This window comes from Bubalus bubalis, chromosome 7, assembly GCF_019923935.1.
Source record: "Bubalus bubalis isolate 160015118507 breed Murrah chromosome 7, NDDB_SH_1, whole genome shotgun sequence".
Taxonomy (NCBI): domain Eukaryota; kingdom Metazoa; phylum Chordata; class Mammalia; order Artiodactyla; family Bovidae; genus Bubalus; species Bubalus bubalis.
In genome coordinates, this window is record NC_059163.1 from 97,210,367 (window position 1) to 97,230,892 (window position 20,526).

At 39.1% G+C, this 20,526-nt stretch overlaps 2 protein-coding genes across 7 annotated transcripts in view; one reads left to right on the top strand and one right to left on the bottom strand.

Moving 5' to 3' along the window:
- Window positions 1–137: 137 nt before the first annotated feature.
- LOC112586128 (formin-like protein 6) lies at window positions 138–3,476 on the bottom strand. The gene is made up of 5 exons (XM_044945519.1): window positions 3,465–3,476; window positions 2,566–3,382; window positions 1,659–1,762; window positions 1,026–1,079; window positions 138–498 (listed from the first exon to the last, which is right to left on the bottom strand). Exons 1-5 carry the CDS (start codon window positions 3,474–3,476, stop codon window positions 409–411), a joined length of 1,077 nt encoding a protein of 358 aa, XP_044801454.1. The 3' UTR covers window positions 138–408.
- Window positions 2,343–20,526, top strand: part of UBE2D3 (ubiquitin conjugating enzyme E2 D3) — a 28,604-nt gene continuing 10,420 nt past the window's right edge. For 4 of the 6 annotated variants that reach the window (XM_025290370.2, XM_006047317.3, XM_006047321.3 and 1 more), the window contains exons 1-4: window positions 2,877–3,015; window positions 3,788–3,942; window positions 18,008–18,071; window positions 18,161–18,192. In XM_025290370.2, coding sequence (XP_025146155.1) covers window positions 3,919–3,942; window positions 18,008–18,071; window positions 18,161–18,192 — 120 coding nt within the window. In that variant the 5' untranslated portion in view covers window positions 2,877–3,015; window positions 3,788–3,918. Of the gene's footprint in view, window positions 2,498–2,571; window positions 2,709–2,876; window positions 3,016–3,787; window positions 3,943–18,007; window positions 18,072–18,160; window positions 18,193–20,526 lie in introns of those variants that run through there. The other 2 variants (XM_006047318.3, XM_006047319.3) reach the window with 2 other exon arrangements.

Genomic DNA, 20,526 nt, shown 5'->3' on the forward strand with positions numbered 1-20,526 from the left:
GCTAAGGCTCTGCTCCCAGTACAGGGGCCCCAGTTTGATCCCTGATCAGGTAGCTGGATCCTACATACTGTAATTAGGAGTTTGTGTGATGCAAGTAAAAATTCTGCATGCCACAAATAAGACCCGGCACACACAAATAAATAAAAGTTTGTTTTACTTTAATATTCTGAGATTCTGTTTCAAGTTGTTTTATTTTGTAATGCTATGAATTCTGTTTTATACATTTAAAAGCATAAATGTAAGAAGAGTCCATGGTTTCACCAGACCGCTAAAGTAGTTTGTGGCTCAAAAAAGTTAAGAAAGCTGACTTCAAATTCATCCCAGTCTTCTGTGCTCTGTTAATTTAGAACACTAACATGGTCCATTATATTTTCATACCAAAGTTTGTTTAGATTAGGGTAGTACAAATTAGCTTCTCTGGGACTTTTCTTCATGGACCTCTTGGATATCATGCATCCCCACTGAGTAGGTAGGAATATTTCCTGCCTTGTACCTTGGCTTCAAAGAGCAAAACAAGAGGGAGAAATAAGTTAAATAAAAGTAGCTTCAGATACACAGAAAGTAGAAATATAAAACATTCTACTCTTCCACTTTCTAAATTAAGAGATAATAAATACTCTATTCAATAATTTACTCTCGCATTAACTGCATGGGTTCAAATTCTACTTCTATTTATCAGCTCTGTGACCTTGGGACAGTAACTTAATCTCTCTGTGCATCAGTCTCTTTATTTGTACAAGGAGGTTAATAAGCACTGTACCTGGTACATTATAAATGTTCCATAAATATACTTACTGTTATAGATTTGTTTCACCCTATGGCCAGTTAATGTTTGAGCAATTAATAACATTTATACAGCACTGTAGTCTATAGTGCCCTTTCACATGCATTATGACATCTGAAGCACATAATAACCCTGTGAGAAAGGCCAGCTACTATTACACCTACTTTAGTGTTGAAGGAACTAAGACAAGTAACCTCACCAATATCACACAAATAGGAAGCAAAGGAACAAGAACTCAAACCTGGATTTCTTCTCTCACTCCAATTGCCAAATCCTTTGTATCTACCACATTAGACTGGTTACAAGAGAGAACAAAAGAAAGCTTTATTCAGGGAAGAGGGAGGGGGCAGAGGTGTCAGCAGGCCGTGAGGTAAGCACTTTGGTGCTCTGGAACTCACAGGGTGGTCCTCTGAGTAATCTGTATCACCTAGGACAGTGTTAGAATTATAGAATCTCAGGCTCCACCCTGGCCTACTAAATCAAAATCAGCATTTTTGAACAAGTCTCTAGTGACTGAAGATACTAGTTTGAAAAGCAGTTTCACTAATTGCTCTAGTTATGCTATTATGATCACTTGAATAATATACATTTATCACATACCTAAGAAGTGTTTATTAGGTAATACTCTAGCTTACTGCTTTCCTTTTTTAAAACTTAAGAATTTTTTGAAAACAAATTTTTATATCCATTTAATTCTTAAAGACCTTCACACTAAGTGAGACCATTAAGGAGCGTTAGAAAACTTTAAGCAGGTCAGTGTTTATCTTTCAATTTCTTTTAAAAATTAGCGCCTTGCTACCCTTTGCCTGAGGTATGATACACAGGAAAGCAAAACCACCTGTCCTTTGTTTTCGCCGGCAGAATAAAACCTTACATTTCTCCCCCTGGATATTTCAGATACTTTCAGTAAGTATTCAGTTTCTCGGACTCCAAACTCTGATTTCTTGAATGAGTTTTGTAACTTTCTGGCTCTAGGGACTGAAACAGAGCAACAGGAAGAAAAAGGTATTAGGCCCACTCCCATACCTAAACCTTGGCGATGGTGACCATTGATTATAAAGGCAAGTAAACAGCCTGCCCCAATCCCTATTCCCCATCCTAATAATTCACAGTTGAGCTTAATTTCTAGGCTGCTCTAATTCCGGGGATTGGTCAATCGGCACTCTCTTCTCAGCGTTGATCCTTTAGGCCCTGGGTCAGAACAGCACTAACTTTCCGCACGTGGGAGCGCTGATCGGTGACCTGCCAGGTTCTATTTAAAATAACTGTTCCCATTTTGAGGGGCGACTCCTCCCAGAGGTTAATCAGTCCTGGCCAACAGGCGAGCCAATGTCGCTCACCTGCTCCACCAGAAACTTCAAAGGCAGACTCAATCTAGACTAAAGGTATCCAGTAATTAACGCATAGTTCCTCCCACCGCACATTCCTGATTGGGTGCGTGAGAGAGGGATGTGTCGGCTCGCGCTCTTACCAGTCCGGGGAATTCCATTTCCTCTCCCTCCCACCAGCATAAGCATTCAGGGGCGGTGCTTCCCGGTCGACGGCCCGCCCCAGCTCGAGCCTGTGGCCCATCGACATCTCGCGAGACTTTCTGGATTTGGGGGCGGGCCCCTACCAGGAAGAGTGCACAAAACTGCCCTTAAGTCATTGCAGCGCTACAGCTCCTGTTAACCAGCCTCGAGGTTCTCGCGAGATCCGCCTCCTCAATACCAAGTGAGGAAATCGGGGGACACTTTCGGGAGGGGCGTGGGGCGCGACCGCGCAGCTGCCGCTTCCATTACCTTCCTGCCATGGTCTCCTTCCGGTTCTCGATGCTTCTCTGAGTCTGAGGGTTTCCGCCGGTCGTCTACCCTTCCCCCCCAGCCCATGACCCGCCTCCGGCCCCCGCCCTCCAAGTCCAACCTCCGATCTGTTTAATAAGAAGGTGCTGTTCCGAAAAGGAGAAAGGGGTTGGCACAGATACGCTCGGCCCTTGACGTGGGGAGCAAACTGTCCGCCTTCAGCCTTAGATTCGTCCTGTGCTCGCGACGGCGGCGTTGGCGGACTGATACGCGGCGGTGAAGAGGCAGGAGGAGGGGGGAGGGGCGGAGCGTGGCAGCTGGCAGTAGTTCCGTCAGAGCGGACATCTTGTGGCTGTGTCGTGCGCGTGAGCCCCGTAGGGCCGGGGAGGCACCAGCTGCCGCGCGGGGAGGAGGCCGAGGCCGCAGCGTGAGGGAGGCCCCGGCCCCTCTGTACGCGTGGGTGTGGACGGCTAGGGGAAGGGAAGGGAGGCTGGCCCACTGGCCGGCCGGGTAAGGGGAAATGCAGGCCTTCGGTGGCTTCAGGGACCAGCTTGTTGGGTGGGGTAGGGGTGGGAAGGCTAGAGAAGCCGGGGCCTCTTCTGCTTAAGAGGGAGGGGGGAATGGGCGCGTCCTCGCGCCTAAGCCGGAGCCTCAGGGGCAGCTCGGGCGCGTGGGGGCTGGCGGTGGCTGGGCGGGCGCGCGCGGGAGCGCGCTGGAAGGCGGAGTGTACGGTGGCGTCAGGGGCGACACAGAATAGCTCTAGCTGCGGGGACAGCAGCACAGTTAAAGCCTGTTTCCTTCCCCTCCCCGGCCGCACCTTTGAGCAGAAACCGAAAGGAGCCGGGCGTCTGTCCGGAGTCTCCTGTTTCCCCCTCCCCCCTTGCCTTTCTTTGCCCTACTGACGCCGGCATAGCGCCGACTAGGCCCCGGCTCCTCCTCTGCTGCGCCCCGGACCCTGCCCCGCACCCACCCCTTTCTCCTCCGCCTCTTCCTTTCCCACCCGGGTCTCTTCCTTTCTAGAGGCCGGGAAGTCAAACTTGTAGCCACCCCTCCGCTCTTCCCGTCACCCTGGCCCCCTCTTCGGGCCGGAGCACGACATAGAGGCTGGCGGTGGCTCTGCCACCCCACCCACCCCGGATCGCGACCGTTTTTGAGGGACTTGGATACGTCCGGGTCTCTGCGGGGCCTGTGCGAGTGCTGATTTGCTCCGTTTTTGCAAAAGGCGCCTGTGTCTGGCAGAGCCGGTGTGAGACGAAGAGACAATCCTTCCCAGCCGCCGGGATAATCAAGAGTTTTGGCCGGACCTTCGAGCACACACCGAGATAGTGAGGAACCAGACGAAAAGCACAGACTATGGCGCTGAAACGGATTAATAAGGTAACCCTGGGGCTGAGGGGAATGGGGTCGTGCGATGAAAGGGAGGCTCAGCCTGGAGGAAAGCCTTGTGGGGGGGGGGCAGTATAATATGGAAATATCCCTTCTTGGGTCACTTCCATTGGGGGATGGGGAATGCGGATATACTTTATGAAGAACGCGGTTTGGAAAGAACGGAACACTTCTGGCGAGTGAGGAGTGTTGTCTTGAGTGTATTTCAATGGAATCGGTGCAAATTAGGGATGGAGAGTGATTTCAGGCGCCTCGGTTCTTCTGTAAGAAGTGTTAGTCCCCTCTGGGAGTCAGACTTGGCCAGAGACGCTCCCGCAGATGTCATGGCGTTCCTGTTCTCATTGCTTGAAAACTTGGTTGTTATGTGAAGGCTCGGTGCCTTCTGGAGGAAGAAACGTGGGAAACTCAGAGGAGAGAAAATCTAAGAAATCTGCAGGTCCCAAACTTGATAAAGGGGTCAGCTTAGAAGTCTTGGCAGCTGAAGAGTAGTGAGTGAGTCTTAATCAGAAAGTGATCGTCGATTCTGGGCAGGTTACACAAGCATAAGTTGGGTGGGAGAAGATGGGCTGACAACAGTGTTGCCACTTCCTATGTTTTGTAGTTGGGCTTTTCACCCGAAGCTATTTATCAGAGGCACACCGGGAACTGATGTAAAACCCTTCTGGAAGCTCCGTTTTTCTTTGGCATGGGAAGAGGGGGAGGGTTAAGAGTGAGATGGCAGCACGAGAAGGCTAGTACCTATTTTTGCCTCTGTCCATTTAATAACATTCTCTGGGGAAATTGCTTCGCCATATACAAGGAGGTTTGATGCTCAACTGTGGCTCCAAGTTGAAAAAAATAGGGTTTTTTGAGGTTCTGGGGGTGAACGGAACCTCTGCCTCCGGTAGTTTAGTCTCATTTTCTTGCTCTAACTTCTATCCCGCATTTTAAGATGGCGGCTGCTTTAACTGGTTCAGGCTCTTTCCGGCATCTCTTCTTGTAATATGAAATAATAATTTTGTTTAATGTTATCTTTTATATCAGACTGTACACTGCTCTAAGACCTCCTACTTAAGACTTAGCTATATTCAAACTCTCAGACTGTATTTCCCTTTTTTGTAACGTGTGTGTAAGAGAGATGTTTGGTTCTTGCACTATCAAGGAGGGTGGAGTATTTCCAGCTTATTTGAAAAAAAATGCTGTGGAGTAAATTCAGCCTTAATAAAACTAGGAGACAGAGAAGGTTGTGGGTTGCAAACTTTGGTTTTGATAGGTTACTTCTTTTGAGTTTACATGGAAGGAATGGCTAGGACTTGGCTTTACTAAAAATAGACCTGATTCTGCTTAATTTTACCTTTAATGTGTGACTTTGGAATATATTTGGCAAACTGCTGTTTTATGAAAGATAAAAGTTTAGATGTTCAATGTATTGATGTTGAAATGGTGAATTTTATTTCAGGCCATCATTGTCATTGTGGGTGTATGTGAAATATAAATTTTTTATTTTTGAGACAATGGGAAAGGAGTTTAGGAGTTAAGGCTTTTTAAAGTAAAAAGGATTATCGGACTTCTTTCTGTGACCACTTTGAAGGCCAGCAACACATGGGCGAAGCATGGTTATGTTTTGCAGTATAGTTAATACAAAGAACATAGCATTCATTGCAAGTCAACACCTTTTTTCTATGGGAATTCATCCAGGCCACTAAGATGTGGAATGATTTCAGATCCATAGATTTTTATGCATGTGGAACAGAATACTTTAAAGGAAGGTCTCATTGGTTTTTTTTCTTTTACAGGTGATACCCAGCTGCTGTGACACCACTTTAATCATTTAAAAGCTCTAGAGAGGCAATATAATGGTTAAGGGTGTGAACTTTGGAGCAAAAAAATGCTCCAGTTAGAATTTTAAGACTGGGAAAGTTTTTATTTGTGTGCCTCTGTGTTATGTATGAGCTGTGAATAATTGAGTGTTTAGTATGTACCAGGCACTATTCTAGATCATACTAAGGATGCATCAGTGAGCAAAATGAATAGAGTCCCCAAGATTTTTTTTTTTTTTAGAATTAAATCAGTTCATGTGTGGCTTTGAACAGACCCCCAGCACCTGGTACTCATACTATTACTGCAACTTTAATATTACTGTTTTTAATTTGCAAGAGCTTTTATTAAAGAACTTTTCTAGTCTAGTACTCTTCATCAATACCAGACTGTCTCCTTTTATAAGTACTTAGAAGGTCTGTATAATACAGAAACTGGACATAATACTTTCCAAAACTGGAAAAATGTTTACGTGGGACATTATTGATTCAGTCTGTAGAAAAGTTGTGTTGTTTTTGGTTTTCAGCTATTTAGTGTCAGAATCACATGGTCAAACTTAAAAAATCAAAAACTCAAACAGTTTTAGCAAATGGACAGCTCTGATGGGAGATACTCTTTATTTTAGGCACTTTTTTTATTTTTAAATTTTTTCTTTCCTGCAGCTGCCCAGATTCTAAATAGATAGATCTAAATGATAGATCTGTGTCCTTTGTTGATATTTTATTGAAATGCTTATTTTGGGTATATTTTTAATCAATAGTAGTTCATTTGATTTTAAGTTTTTGAATTTCTTTCCTGAAGCTTATGTTACAATTTTGTTTATTTCTTGGACCAGGCAACCTTATCAATCAACTGTTAGTTTTCCTCTTTGTCTTCTTTGTTTGGACACACTGTGATCTTACAAGGCTGTTAAACAACAAGAATCAAAAAATGGGAACTCCCACATTGGTTGGTGCTGTTTTGGGGGCCATAGGCAATTTTACTACTCTCATTAAACAAAATAACCACTGTCCATGTATTTTGAGGAAGTGTAAAGAGAACTTTACATAAAATATAATATGAACCAAACCTGAAAAGCTCATGCTTTGAGTGTTTGCAATGTGTCAGAACTGTTTGAAGCACTTGTATTAACTCATTTAATTTTAAGACAGTCCAAGGAAGTAGATATAATTGTTACCTCCATTTTTGAGGTTAGTAAACCTGAGGCACAGAGAGATTTTGAAAATCCACCTAGGGTCATAGCATGGCAAAGTTAAGATTAGAACCTAGGCTGTTGGACTCCAAAGTGTGTGCTCTTAACCACTACATTTTCATGTTATCTTTTTAGGGGGTTGGTATTCAAAAAGGTTTCTTTTGCATGTATCTTTCTGCTAATAGCTAGGTTTTAGCATCTACTGTGTATTGAACACTGTTTCTAAGCCCTTTATGAGTATCTACTCATTTTATCCTCACAACAACCATATGAGATGGATGCTCTTACCATTCCATTTTACACATCAGGAAATGGGCATGGAGTAAGTTACTTGTCTTATGCTCAGATGGCTAGAAAGGGACTGAGATTCAAACTAGTCTGCTTCAAGAATTCAGATTCCTAAACTCATTGTGAACTGCTACTTTGAACAATTTGAATTCCTAAATTTAATTTTGCTTCCTGAAATAACCTCTCTTACTGAACGTTTAGATAATTAGGATTTAACTTTATCCTTAGGTTATAGCTAATTCTTGAGTTTAGATCTGAACTAATACAAGTTTTGGAAGTAGAAGTGAATTTCTTTTTTGGTTAGTATCTTCAAGGACTAAGGGAACTACTGTGTGCTGATTTGCTGACTAATCACTAGGGGAATCATAAACTGGTTTCCAGTGAACGTACAGGCTGTATATGCCATCTGTCAAGGCTTGTCTATAACCAGCTAAGTTTGCAGGGCATTTGTTGAGAAATGCTGATCATAAAATTACCTGTTTTTATTTTATTTATTTGAATAAGGTTAACTGATACTTGCTTTGGTTTCATCATGATCCTCTGCAGTGTTAATTCTGATAGTTAAACAAAAGGGAAGTTGAATACTCTTGCTTTAGCTCTGGGGAAAAGCATCACTGGCTTATCTCTATCATGTTGTATGTTAACTCGTGAGTTCAGGTGTCCTTTGATACCTCAATTTTTGAGGATTTTCCAAAGCATTTCACTATAATCTCTTTATTAAAGACGACAGACACCAAGTTCCTAGAACTGAGATTGTGTTAATTAAATCCTAAATTAGGTTTTGCATTCTATTACATACTATGTATGTGGATTTTGACATGGGTTACATTTATGTATTAGAATGTTAAAAACAGTTTTTAGAGAGTATAAGTACATGAGGTCTTAGCAGATTTACTGAATCATAAATCATTTCTCTGGAATCAGGCATAATTTTGAAATGTCCCCTAGGTGATTCTGAAGCCTCCTCTGGTTAAGAACCTCAGACACAAGCAGGGGGATGTGTGTGTTTTCGGTCATGTCTGAGTCTTTGTGACCCCATGGACGATAGCCCACCAGGTGGCTCTGTCTGGATTTTCCAGGCAAGAATACTGGAGTGGATTGCCATTTCCTTTTCCAGAGGATCTTCCTGACCCAAGGATCAAACCGATGGCTCTGGTGTCTCCTTCATTGGCAGGCAGATTCTTTACCACTGCACCACCTGGGAAGCCCTAAGACATAAGGAATAATTATTTAATCTTACTGAGGTCTTAATGTTTGGCACAGTAGTGTAGTCCCAGGGGACAAAATACAGGGAAACCTGTTATTACCTGTGGGACTCTCTGTTTTGAGTGAAGGAAGCAAGCATATAAATACATAAATTGATATTTGTCACCCTGTATAACTTTTCAAAGTTACTATAAATCAATAAACATTTAAGATAAAGGGAATTGTTTAAATGTCAGATTTATCCATTATTAAAACTAGATTTGTCTAAATATCTTTCTCCACTATATTTTGTTATTGTTAAGAGTATGTTTTTTCATTTATAACTACTTTAGCCCCCCCTTCCAGAGACAAGCTAGTATTGAAAAAATTAATTTTATTTCACTGGAAATTTTGTGCTCTTGATCTAGTTTTGCTATCCAGTTATATAGTGTAACTAAGAATGGATGCGTTTAGTGAGTTTATTATTTGCCAGTCTATGTTAGATGAGGTTTAGTCTCAAAATGGTACCCTTGGCCCTGTTATGTGGGGAGGGTAAAAGTTCAAAGAAGTATTTTATACTTGCTCAAACATCTGATTTTTATCTCCAACTATACTGTGAACATGATACATCATTTAGAGACCTCGAACCAGCTTTGTTTAAATTTGTTGTTTTTAACTTTTAGATCTCCTTGTGTTTTACCACTCCTTGGTTACTTGTTCATGCAATACTTCACATTAATTCTAGTCTTGTTATAATTTCATGGCTAATATATAACTGGATGTTTTCAACTAGTGGGCTGCTGTTAATTTTGTCTTCCCTGTCTTTGAAATGCCTTATTTGCTTTCGTAGTTCAAAGCTTAGAAACTAGATTTGGTTCTGTGTCTTTACCCCCATTTAGAGATAATGCTTACAAAAGAATAGCTTTGAGTAATCTTAAGTGAGTTACTTTAATGGTGATTGAAAGAAAGAAAATTATAGTATTATTCACTCAAGCCATTCTTTGTACTTTGAATGAATAAGCATACTTGTCATAATTATAACTAAACAGGAAGTTAATTTCTTGTCAGTGATGTAATGAGACATGGTATGCAGCACTTATCTCTTAATCCTTAAAGTAAAAGAAACTTTTCAGAATTTCTCAGAAGTTACAAATCCCAAACTAAACTGACTTTTAAAAGGGCTATTCCTTCCATATATGAAATTGTTCAGACCTGAAAATCTTTTTGCCAAACTCCCTTCTTTTGAAATCACTTCCAGTAGCCATGCATTTCTGAAATATTTGTTTTTCTTCCTGTTTGTTTCTACGTACGGTATTTAAATTTCACAACATTGAAGTTAAAAATTTTTTGTTTACTTCATAGCAGACTTCATGTTTATAAGAATTAGAGCAATTATTGTCTTACTAGTTGGGCAATTAATATTGCATGTTGACCTTTATCATTGGTCTGAGGATATACCTTTATATTTGCTAGATTGTAAAGCCTCTTTGAGGGTGATTCTTATCTCAAAATTTCTTAAGGCACTTATTCTCTTTGCTTCCTACATCATGCCCTCATCTTATCCATCTCCTAGGGTAATATTTTATGTTGGTCAGTATAGGTTTAAGAGGCAAGATCTGTCTTTATCGTGTGGATTCCCATGGTCATACAAATCTTCAAGTGAAAGTGTTGAAAGAAATTGGCTCTTAAATACAAGAAATAGCTTATACTAAGGGAATGAACTTTAAGTTTTCCCCAAATTGATGATACAAAATGTGTCTGTGCTACTTTAGTCATTATGACTTTGATGCAAAATGGATGGCAGAGATTGGAATAACATGATTGTGGAATGTGGTGGTAATTATTATACTTAATATCATAATTATTGTACTTGACCTTACCACAGTAGTCATCTGAGTTAAGTTTTGCAAGTCCTTGAGAGAATGATGGAACTAGACAAACTAGAAAAGGTTATTTAGGAAGTTACACCTCAACAGCAGAATTGATTAAATGGGAACTTTGTTTTTGTAAATGTTGGCTTTGGTTATGTTGCTCTAATGAGTAAGTAGTGGTGGTCATTAAAAGAATGTTTAGTGGAGTGCATAAATAATAGGTACTGGAGGTTTTGAATCTTTACTAGTAACTCATCCACCCATATGTCTGGTCTATAATTTTGTTATTCATAATCTTATTTTTTCAATTTATAAGCTAGAGAAACAAAAGCAAATACTTAGCATTATGTTTAGACTTCTGCTCTTAGCCAGTATCTCTCATCCTTCTCATGTTTTACCTCTAATAGTCAATTGTCAAAAATACTGTGTCCCATGATGATGGAAGCAAAGATCTTCCTCAAAATAAACTGTAGGCTTTTGAGTCCCACATAAACAATGGTCAGACTCATTACTGCTTAATCATGTACCTCCGGATGAAAACACTCACTGGCTTAAGCTATACCTTGTTGGTTGGCTTTTAGAGAAAATTCATTGACTTATTTTTCTATGGGTTTATTTAGGCTTTTAAGGGAAAGGAGAAGCATATTTTCCCAGTGGGAGAAGGCCTGGATTCTCACACTGCCAGGTGTTCAGGTCTCAGGAGAAGCAATTCAAAGGGAAATGATCCTCAAAGGAGATTTCCCCACAAGTGCACATCATGGCGAAAAAGTGTCTTTTTTTTTTTTTATTGGACAATACATGTTTCAGCATTGTGCCCTAGTTATATTAGGGGCTTCCCAGGTGGCATAGTGGTAAAGAATCTGCCTGCCGATGCAGGAGATGCATGAGATGCCAGTTCGATTCCTGGGTCGGGAACATCCCCTGGAGTAGGAGATGGCAACCCACTCCAGTTTTCTTCCCTGGAAAATTCCACAGACAGGAGCCTGACAGGCTGTGGTCTATGGGGTCGCGAAGAGTCAGAAGCAGCTGAGTACACACACGTAAGCATACGTAGTTAATATGTTGTTGATCCATCTTAGTGCCCTCTCAGGGTGAGTGGAGCCTTTAGCTAGTGCGTGCCAAACTCCCTGCCCCCTATTTTCTATTTCAGTGGTCTTGATAGTTGGTAAAGAACTCACCTAAGTAATGCTTTTCTCTATGGTCGGGAGGTATGGTCAAAGTACGAAGACTTTGTTGGTTCTATATATGAGCTGTTCTTTCTGATTCTTGCCACTGTTCCTCTTAAACTACTAAGAAGCAAAAAGCTGACAATTGAAGTTTTTCGTATAATTTTATAAATTGTTTTTGTCTCTAAAGCCTTTGAAACCTTTAGGTTCTAAAGTCATAAGATGAACACCAAAGACAAAATAGCTTTTGAAAATTCTTTGAATAGATGCTACATTGGAAACTGATCTCAAATCTAATAAATATGGTTCTTGCAGTGCCACAAATAATTGTTTTCTTACTTGACTTTAAAGTCCACATAACTTGAAAAATGGGTAACCTAGGCTCAATCTGAGTATAGTGAGATACAAACCAACGGTGAATAAGGAGAAACAAGAAAATACCAATTTTCTGTGTCTTGTTTAATTTGTGGCATTTATTCCTTGAGTAAAATGAAGAGTTGGGTTGGTGGGATTGAAATTTTTGTCTCCAGTTTGCAAAATACCATGTCAAAGTTATTAACTTTAAATACATCTTTGGTGCAAGGACACTTGAGAAGGTAGCCTTAAATGTATCTCTGGACCTGTTTTTTAGGTTGTCTAGTAGATAACACTACTTTGCTCTCCAACCAGTCCTGAAGCTCAGCATGTCTTACATTTGGTTTGATTCAGTCTTTGCTTTCCCCTCTTAAGGGGGCACTAATGTAAAATGGATAGAAGACCTATTTCCATTAAGATTGTAAAGGTAAAGTGATCAGTGTGTTAAGAATTTTCATCCTTGGTGACTTAAGTTTATGTTCCTAATGTTGTTATCTATTCATCTATCCTTTGTAGCAGGAGTTCCTACAATATGTGGGTGAGGATGGTCTTTGATATCCCGTAAGTTAAGTAAAAGTTATTGTGTGGGCATCTATATTAGGGATAGAGGGTCAGCAGTTCATCAGATTATTAGAATTCCTAGTCTTTGTCACAAATAATGCCATTTACATGGCTAGGAGTGTATGAAAATGTGAAGAAACTACAGAAACCAAATTTAGGATGGTCAAAAAAATTTAGGATAGTCTTGTTAACTTGTCAGGGAAAGGGAAGGGTATGTGGGGAGTACATGAAAGATCTGCAACACTTAAAATCTGAAAGGGGTATGGTAAAAGGATCTAGAAAGTCAGTCATTTCTAGTATACTATGGCTGCTGCTGCTAAGTCACTTAAGTCGTGTCGGACTCTGTGCGACCCCATAGACGGCAGCCCACCAGGCTCCCCCATCCCTGGGATTCTCCAGGCAAGAACACTGGAGTGGGTTGCCATTTCCTTCTCCAGTGCAGGGGAGTAGAAAGTGAAAGTGAAGTCGCTCAGTTGTGTCTGACTCTTAGTGACCCCATGGACTCAGCCCACAAGGCTAGTCCTAGGTCCATGGGATTTTCCAGGCAAGAGTACTGGTGTGGGGTGCCATTGTCTTCTCCGATAGTATTGCTAGTATATCAAAAAATTCAACCATTTGTCCTGCTCAGAAAACGATCAATGGCTTCGCATTGCCTGTGGAATAATAGTCTTTGCCATAGTGTTCAAGACTCGAAAGATCCAGCCCTGATTAACCTTTCTAGCCATATCTGCTACTTTCTTAACCTGTACCCCATTGTGTGTCTGGTATACCAAACTACAAGCGAGTTTTTTAACATCCTGTTTTCTTTCACTCCCCTGGATTTTAATTTCTCTATCTTGAATGCTTGCTTATCCCTCTATCAAGACCGAGCTCAAGTATCACTGGTTTAAACTCAGGCAAGGTTAGTGATAACCGTTTGAAAATTCACAAAGCAGTTGAATGCCTTTTAAGTATTCAGGTTATTTGAAACGTAATTTTTTATTTTTTTATATTATGTCTGCTTTCTATTAGTCTATTGGGGAAGGCATTCATGGTCTATCTTGTTATTTTCAGATGTAATATGCTTGACACCAAAAAGGCAATCTCCATATAAATGAATAAATGCTTTGGTGAAATGTGCTAATATTACGCTTTTTATTTAAAAATAGATTTTACTTAAGCTTCTGTCACTGAAAGTTTAGCTCTTTACCAGGTAAGACACATGATTTCTTCCTGGTTCTCTAGTTTGATTTTTCAGCTTTGCTTCATTTATGTTTCTTACACATGTTACAGCCAGATTAAAGCAGTACATTGTATTTTCATGGGATAAATGTGTATAATAGTAATAGAACCCAGGTAGCACTCTGCTTAAGATGGTTATCTCTCTTTTTTTGTCCCCCTACTTATTGGATTTGTTAGGAGAAAACGGGAATAGTTAACAATCAAAACAGTAACTGTAGGAATTAGAGCAGGCTACAGCCTTAGGAACTGAAATTGCATATCTGTATGCCAAGTGCGTCTTTTTTAATCTCTGCTGCCCAATGTGGCCTCTTTTTCTTTGGATTCATCATGTAATTTCAGGGCTTGTGCCTGCCAATAGCTCTGGGTCACATCCCTGCAGCTCCTGATTAGAGAAGGAAGGAAATGACCTTTCCAGTTTTTAGCTTCAATTTGAAAACTCTCCGGTAGGGATAGAGGGACAGACTGATACAATCAGGTTCTAGCTTGCGTTATTTCCAGCTCTGAGCTAACCACGGAAGCTGAAGGTATGAAATTCTATGATTATCCTTTCTGAATAGTTGGTTAATGGTAACCAACAATCACCCAACACTACAATATACGTTTAGAGTAAGAGAAAAACATTTCCAGAAAGGGAAGGTGGTTTGAGCACACCTTTAAAATGCTGCATAGAAGAGCACCTGAGATGACTTTCTAAGCTTTTCTCATGTTTTTTCACTGCTCAGATACTTTTATGTTTTAGTGTCATGAGAATTATTTGGTATCTTTGAAGTAAGTCCTTGTCTTTATGTAAAAGGTATTTTGATCCTTAAAGTTCGGATGTTAAAGTGGATTTTGGTACATAAGTTAATTGGCCAAATAATAGATCTTTGAGTATTAAGAGATGTCTTAGTTATGGAGAACTTGGAACATAAGGCATTTACAAATTATCTGAGGGGAGAAAGATCCTGAAATTATGGGAGTGAAGAGCTGAAATTCAGTGCTAACTTTTCCTGAAATTGTTCATTAACTCTAAAGGAGTGAATACTAACACATAAAGGCTTGGTGATTCAAAGATGTCCCTGTGCAGGAAAACTGTTTCAAAATATCTTCTTAGGCTTTTTTCATAAAATGTGCAACTTTTAACAGGATATAGATATATTCCAGGTCAACTGTAGATTCCTGAATTTTATTATGAAGTGGTTTCAGCATCACTTCAGTAATGTGTTTAAGTACATAAAAGTACATGATTTGGGGTAGATCTGTGTAAGAAACTAATGTTAGTAATATTTGAATGCAAATGCTTACTAGACATTTTTAGATAGAACTGCATGAAATTGCAGTTTCTGTAGTTCAGAAAAGGTCAAGTATTAACAATTTTGTGTGATTCAACCTGGGCTTCCAGGTGGCACTAGTAGTAAAGAATCTGCCTGCCAGTGTAAGAGGCATAAGAAACTGTGGGTTCGATCCTCTGGGTTGAGAAGATCCCCTGGAGGAGGAAATGGCGGCTCACTCCAGTATTCTTTCCTGGAGAATCCCCGTGGACAGTGGAGCCTGGCAGGCTACAGTTCATGGGGTCACAAAGAATCAGACACGACTGAAGTGACTTAGCACACACGCACGCAGTCTGGTAAAATGGTTTCTTTAAAACCGCATCCACAAATAGTCCCTGAATTGCTGACCTGTTATTACTAATGTATATTGTAGCATGAGCCAGACAGTTGCTAGATGATTATGTTATAGACAACTAAGCATAATCACACAGGCAAAAGATTGAAATGAGCTAAGGCTATAATAATGTAGCCTATTTATAAAGCAGATTTATTTTGTTTAATAAATGAGCCACCTATCCAAGAAATCTTGCCTTCCAGATGGGTAGTCTGCTTACTAAGTACCTAATACATTAAATACCAGATAGTGTGCTAGAGTACTTTTACCTAATTCATCCCTTCAAAACTTCTGTAAAATAGGCATTTCTATTTTAGAGTGAGGAAATAATGCTAGGACATAGTGGGTCTAAATTGGATTAAAAGTGAGACTCCACTATGATCATGTTGAGGGAGGAACATATTCATCGTTCTTATTTCATGTTGCTGTGTTTGAGCATTTGAGTTGTATGCACAAGTTTGTATTTGGTTTTAGTAGCATTTTTGTATTAATTTATTGTCGTATAGGAAAGCGGTGAGGGTGGTTCAGAATAGGTACATTTTTAACCTTAAAATAGACTTTTTTGGACCCTTATGGTCTTTAAGAGGAAATCAGACTGCCTAGGTTTCTGATTTATCTTTTTTTTCATTGAACCAGTTAAAAGAACTTGTTAAAGAAGTTTGAGACATGGAAAAAAATTCTCTTCATATCAGTTAGACTATACTGGATTCCTAACTACAGTGCTTTATGGGAGTTAATCTGGCCTATGACAGAGTCATCTGGATAGTTGATTAGTTCCAGTTGCCAGCATTATTTATTTTTCTCAAAAAAAAAACTATGGTTCAGTTCTAAGCTAAAGGGGTGTGTGTGCGCGTGTACTTGGTTATGTCTGACTCTTCAACCAGTTGACTGTATAGCCCACTAGGCTCCTCTTTCCGTGCTTAGTTTCACTTGTGGGGTTTTTTGTTTTGTCTAGCTTTAGCTATTTGCTTAACTCTGGGATAAGGGCTTCTGTTGTTCCTACCCTTCAGAATCAAAGTGTTTAGAATTAATTTTCTCAAATATGTTGAACATATGAAGTAAATTTACATAGGCAACTGTAAAGGTCTGATCTGAACTTCTCGTCCATCTTCTTAAAGTTGACTCCTGGCATTCCCTGGCTGTCTTGATAAACTTAAAAGTAGTTGTAGTTTAAGTTTCAGAAGCAAGTTGGCAAAGTGTCTATCAAGGCACTTTTTTGTATAACTTAATACATGTACAGCACAATAATTCTACATGTATAGTGCAAAATGATTACTCTTAAGGACAATTCTTTATTGACACTTTTTTTTTTAAACTGGAATGAATCTAAACTCACATTTCTAAACAGTTGACTGTTTTCTGAAGTGCATTATTTTGACCACGTAGTAAAGTCCATTATTGTCCATGTGTGCTCAGTCACTAAGTCGTGTCCCACTCTTTGTGACTCCATGGACTGTAGCTTGCCAGGCTTCTCTGTCCATGGAATTTTTCAGGCAGGAATACTGGAGTGAGTTGCCATTTCCTCCTCCAGGGGATCTTAGAGGGTCTATAAATCCCTATGCTGTAGAAATTTACATACTGGTATATAGAGATAAGGCTGTATCATAAATTTTTTTAAAACTTGTAAAAACAGCTTTGTTTTCTTATAAGATTATCCCTATGGGTTATACACAAGTCATGGAAGGGCTAGATACACTTTGGGAATTAAGGTCAAATGGAATTGTGGAAGCTCTGTATTTTGCTATGTGCAAACCACTTTTCTACCTAGAAAGATGGATTGTTCCAGAGTTACACTCAATGTTGAGTGAAAGACAAGGTGTTGAGTATAGGGTTAAGGAGATCAAACCAAAAAGGATACTTACCTAGCCCCATGAGAGATTTTTAAGGAGAAAATGTGGTCATTGGGTAGTGTGCTTCAGAAAAAACAGTATATAAGAAAGTAGACGGTGATTAAGATAGGGCCTGTGAGATGGTCTGAAAGTTCAGCAATAATATGAATGTTGAAAACTGCCCTAAGTTCTTAACCTAGAGAAGTATCAGATTACAACATTTTCATTTTGTAGGACAGCTTTTGTTCATGTACAGGCACACCTTGAAGATAATGAGGGTTTGGTTCCAGATGACTAAAATAAAGCGAATATCACAATAAAGCAAGTCACACGTATTTTTTATTTTTGGTTTCCCATTGCACATAAAAGTTATGTTTACTATAGTCTGTTAGGTATATAGTAGCATTATGTCTTTAAAAATGTACATACGTTCATTTAAAAATACTGTATTACTAAAAAACACTAATCATCTGAACCTTGAGCAAGTTGTAATCTTTTTTCTTTAACTGACAGAGGGTTTGAAATAGTGCAAGAAATTATCAAAATATGGTACAAAGACAGAAAATGAGCAAGTGCTTATAGAAAGAAGGCCCTGATAGCCACAAACCTTCAGTTTGTTTAAAAACAAAACACCCTCCCAACCCCCACACAGTATCCATGAAGCATACAACAAAACAAGGTATGCCTGTGATGAAAATTCATATCAGTGTGTGTGTATGCTTCCATGACCCTTAGCCAAGATGATTGTTCTGGTATGCGTCTATAAAATAACTATGCCTAGTGTGTCCCAGGAACTGGACTAGGGTTGGTTATGTTTTCATTTCTTACGGAATGTATTGTTGATGTAAATTGTGATTATATGTCCCTTAAAGAATGGTGTGAAAATAACAAAGCAGATGACTCTTTCTGTTACGGTCTTATGACCCAGCATTTTCTGTCTTGGTGTAGGAACTTAGTGATTTGGCCCGTGACCCTCCAGCACAATGTTCTGCAGGTCCAGTTGGGGATGATAGTAAGTAATTTTCAAGTTTGATTTTTACCATTAGTTTCAAAAAAGCTTGTATATTTTTAGACAATAACAAGAGTATTTTCTTTTTCTAGTGTTTCATTGGCAAGCCACAATTATGGGACCTGTAAGTACTGATAATGAAAAGCAAAGATTTAATTAACAACGCAGCATTAATCTAGTTTGTAATTTTTAACTAACTCTTTATAGCTTTATTTCATTACATTGTAATTCTATTTGGGATATGCCATAATTGTATTGCTTTTGAAAGAAACTAGTCATTTGTTAAGTACAGTATTCCCTGGGTTCTATGTTTAGCATTTCTGTGACCTGTCAAATATCTGTTCTAATTTTCCCTCATAGCAATGTAAAGTATTGTCACAGAACTTCCTGATTTACAGAGCCAATTAGTTTTCTGACCATATCATGGTGTTCTCAGAGACTCTCAATGTGTAACTGCCTAAAATCTAGCTTAATTGTATTATTTTGATATTTTGAGTTTTACTAGAACTTTAGTTTCATATAAAATTTGAATATTTTTAGGTAGAAAGTGATATTTTGAATACAGCAAAATTCCTTTCTATCCTGGGTAGATAAGAAACTGTATTGCTGGATAATTGAATATTCAGAATTATGGATACCATCTAAGAATTTCACAGAATTAGAGCGCAGTAAAACATCTTGGGGTAAGACTGTATCTTGCACAATACTTAACATTTTTTTTAACTTGGAAGGCACGTGAGGATTTCTGTTCTGAGTTGTGTGTTTGTTACTGAATTTTCTGCTTTCTTACCCCTTTTGGTATTTTAATTTCACTATAAATGGCAATAATGTACTAGGTAAGATATTAAGTAGTTCATAATTATAAAAGAGGAAATACCCTTGAAAAGTTAGCCAGAGGGTGGGTTGGATTAGCACATGTTTATTTAACAGTTCTGATTATAAATAAGATGGAGGGGGATATTTTTAATAGTTTAAAGTATGTCTGGATTATCCTAATGAAAACTACAGAGTCAGGATTGTTTCCAGTTACCTCCAGGTATATTTTTACTGTTTTAAGTGCTTGCTTTTGTCTAATTGGTAACAAAACTGTGATCTGCCACTGCTCTGTGTTTCCCACCCCCTTTAAATATACATATTTATGTGACTCATGGCTGACCCAGTTTGGCAGTGTTTTTATTTTTTATCTGCACCGCATGACTTGGGGGATTTTATGATTTCCCCAGCTAGGGATTGAACCCGTGCCTCACTGCAGTGGAAGTACTGTGTCTTACCACTGAACCACCAGAGAATTCCTGACCCACACAATGTTTTAAAAGTTGACAGTCTTCACATAAAAGCCTCCTGACTAGGCTTAGGATGGAATAGCAAGTGGCTTCCTTTTTTTCAGATGAGATGTGTGTATCTGCCACAGTCTACCAAGTCCACTTCGGCACTTAAATTTGCAACTTGTAGAATTTTCCCATTATAGATCACCAGTTTTCAAAGCACAGAGTTCAGTACAATGCCTTGCCATATCTGAACCAAATAAAACTCACCTTTGATTCAGAGGTGCTTTAAGATACTCTCATGAAAATGAGTTGTCAGTACTAATAAAGCATGAAAGAGTTGGTAGTCAAGACTTGTGATTGGATGGTGTGTGTAATAAACCAGTTCTTTTAAACCAGTGTTATGTTTTTCTGCTTGATTTTTGAAACTGCTTTTTTATTTATTCCCTTCCAAAAGTTCACCTTTAGTAAATCAAAGTGAAGCATAATTGAGGAGCTCATTAGTAGTCTTCCATAGAATAGGAGATTGCTTATCTGAAAAAATTTTGGGGTGTTTGATTTGCTTTTATTTCCAGGAAACATTTTTCATATATTTCATATATATACTTCAGATTATGGTTATTTTTTGCTAATTTTTTTTCCAGCAACCTGTTAATATAAAGGATAGCAATTTTCTTCTTTCAAAAACAAATATTTTATTTTCAGAACTCTACCCCTGATTAACAAGAGCAAAAATTATATTTATACCATAATAACAAGAGTTCTGCTTTAGTAACATTAGCCTCTGAAATTTACTGGTTTTCACGGAAGTTAATTCTCATTGTTTGACAATATCAGGAATGAGTCAAAAGTTATAAAAACTCACCCAAAATGCAGATCTTAATCGTGCTTCATAAGTAAGCACCTAAGTTTCAATGTCAGCTTGTACATGGTTAACAGTTACCCTTACTATTAAGTATATCAATGAAACAAACCATGTTACTTTGACTTTTGACTGCATCTTTGTGACAAAACATCACAGTTTGATTAGATAATTTTATTTTGTTAGTAGAGTTACTGTTGGATTTTGGTGGAGTATAGTAAGGAAGTGCTCTTGATGATTGAGCAAAAACACATGATTCTTAAAACCTGTGTGCTACCTTATTCTTTCTGAAGACAAGAACTTTGGATCACACATACTGATAAAGCTTTGA